Consider the following 2,500-nt stretch of genomic DNA (forward strand, 5'->3'; position numbering starts at 1 on the left):
AAACATCTCAAGGTTTACATAAGATCAAAAAAGGTTAGGAACCACTACGCTAGGTGGTACTGAGGCTCAACATGGTACACAAGGTTGTTAACAACAGGGCCCCAGCATACCTAAGCAGCTATTTTTCCAGTGCCGGGGAATCACACAGCTACAGGACTAGGTACAGCTTAGCCAACCTGCACCCCCCGAGGTGTAGAACCAAAATGGGGCAATGCTCTTTTGCGTACACAGGAGCACGGGAGTGGAATGAACTGCCTCTGTCCATCAAACAGACCACGAACCCACACAGTTTTAAGGTGAATGTTAGGAAATGGCTACTAGCCAAAGTCCATGAATAGACAGGTAACGTTAGGGGAGGGAGGGATTGTTAGGATGTACACAATGTATTATGTAATTTGGTGTTTTAAGTGTGTAAGTATTTTTATGTGTTTTAAGTGTTTTATGTATACGTTGACACCAAGGACCACAACGGAAACAAGTCCACGACTTTTTGTGTTACCCTTGACATTGTTGTTTTTTAATGCCTGACTTGCATGTATTTTAAACGGATATGTCAAATAAACTAAACTAAACTAAACTAAACTAAACTTCCTGCCAGTGCTGTTGCCAGTTTACTGCCGTTCTCATACTGAAAAAAACCGTCTACCGCATACAGCCAGTGTGAAAGCAGTGTTACAGTCAAACAGAGAAAACATTGAGCAGTAGCTAGATCTGATATGCACTGAGAGCTTCGACAGGTAACAAACTGAGTACTCCACCACCCACCTTCCGGTATTTCACGTTTTGTCAGTTATAGCAGCAGACAATGAACACAGAAAGCAACAACGATACATTTGAATATGATTGCTGATCACAGACAGACCTGCAGCTGGCTTCTTCTGCTTCCAGTCTGTCAAACTGGATGAAAGAGTCGCTTCGAGGCCTGAAATAGGATTCAAAGCAACATGTTAACATTTCAAACATTAGCAACGACCGAGACAAATGGAAGGAAAATGTACAGTATTATAATACTTTATATAAGAGATTTATCACAATCTGGGCCTTTTCTTTCCATGACAGATTCAACAACACACCTGAGCTCCACTGATCTGACTCGCTGGCTGTGCGTCAAACAGCTGACCAATGTCAGTGCTCCATTTGTGGACATGTGACTGTGGCCCACACTGTCAACCAAGAGAGGAAAGGCTGGATTTGACTCAAAGAACATTTTGTGAAAATGATCGTCTACAACTAAAAGAGGGATCTGTACTATGTAAGGCCCAGGTAGGGCTCTGAACAAAATATCTTTAGAATGTTTATTTTGTTTCATTATGTTTATTCAAGTTGAAACTGGCTATAAACCAGGACATATTTCTGGACACACAATCATTCGGTGAGGTGGAGGTTTCTTACTTGAGCCTCTGCAGTGACGTCATCTTGGGCAAGACTTTGAGCAGATGTGTTACAGCCTCGTCTGTCAGTGAGCTGTGTGACAAACTGACAACAGCACAACAGATTTGTTATAGTCTCGTCTGTCAGTGAGCTGTGTGACAAACTGACAACAGCACAACAGATGTGTTATAGTCTCGTCTGTCAGTGAGCTGTGAGACAAACTGACAACAGCACAACAGATTTGTTATAGTCTCGTCTGTCAGTGAGCTGTGTGACAAACTGACAACAGCACAACAGATTTGTTATAGTCTCGTCTGTCAGTGAGCTGTGTGACAAACTGACAACAGCACAACAGATGTGTTATAGTCTCGTCTGTCAGTGAGCTGTGAGACAAACTGACAACAGCACAACAGATTTGTTATAGTCTCGTCTGTCAGTGAGCTGTGAGACAAACTGACAACAGCACAACAGATTTGTTATAGCCTCGTCTGTCAGTGAGCTGTGTGACAAACTGACAACAGCACAACAGATTTGTTATAGCCTCGTCTGTCAGTGAGCTGTGTGACAAACTGACAACAGCACAACAGATTTGTTATAGCCTCGTCTGTCAGTGAGCTGTGTGACAAACTGACAACAGCACAACAGATTTGTTATAGTCTCGTCTGTCAGTGAGCTGTGTGACAAACTGACAACAGCACAACAGATTTGTTATAGTCTCATCTGTCAGTGAGCTCTGAGACAAACTGACAACAGCACAACAGTAGCTACATCGTCTCTGTCCTTGTTATCGTCATCTGACAATGTATGGATATGGAATTAGAGGTCCATCTTACTCGAGCTCCAGGTGAGGACGACACTGGATCAACCTCCGACATAGCTTGATCATATGAGATGGCAGGATGCTGCTGTGGATTAACCTACAGAGTAGAAAGGAGGATGAGAGGTTCGATGTCTGCTCTACTGTGGTAAAGTTTTTTTTTTTTTTTTTTAGCACATATTAAAACATACAGAAATACTGAAAGATACCAAGATAAACAAAGAAAAGAAATTTGCAAAGTAGAGGTAAGAGACCCACAAGGGCCTATACGAGGCCTCTACTAAGTAGAAACAAAATCAGCAAGTATGAAAT

At 42.3% G+C, this 2,500-nt stretch overlaps 1 protein-coding gene across 1 annotated transcript in view; it reads right to left on the reverse strand.

Moving 5' to 3' along the window:
- nlrc5 (NLR family, CARD domain containing 5) overlaps window positions 1-2,500 on the reverse strand; it is a gene marked incomplete at its 5' end in the record, with an annotated part of 50,683 nt that overhangs the window by 14,873 nt on the left and 33,310 nt on the right. The window contains 4 exons of the mRNA XM_083654156.1: window positions 863-922; window positions 1,074-1,163; window positions 1,393-1,476; window positions 2,205-2,288. Coding sequence (XP_083510282.1) covers window positions 863-922; window positions 1,074-1,163; window positions 1,393-1,476; window positions 2,205-2,288 — 318 coding nt within the window. The remainder of the gene's footprint in view (window positions 1-862; window positions 923-1,073; window positions 1,164-1,392; window positions 1,477-2,204; window positions 2,289-2,500) is intronic.

This window comes from Poromitra crassiceps (genome assembly GCF_964638095.1).
Source record: "Poromitra crassiceps genome assembly, chromosome: 18".
Lineage (NCBI taxonomy): Eukaryota > Metazoa > Chordata > Actinopteri > Beryciformes > Melamphaidae > Poromitra > Poromitra crassiceps.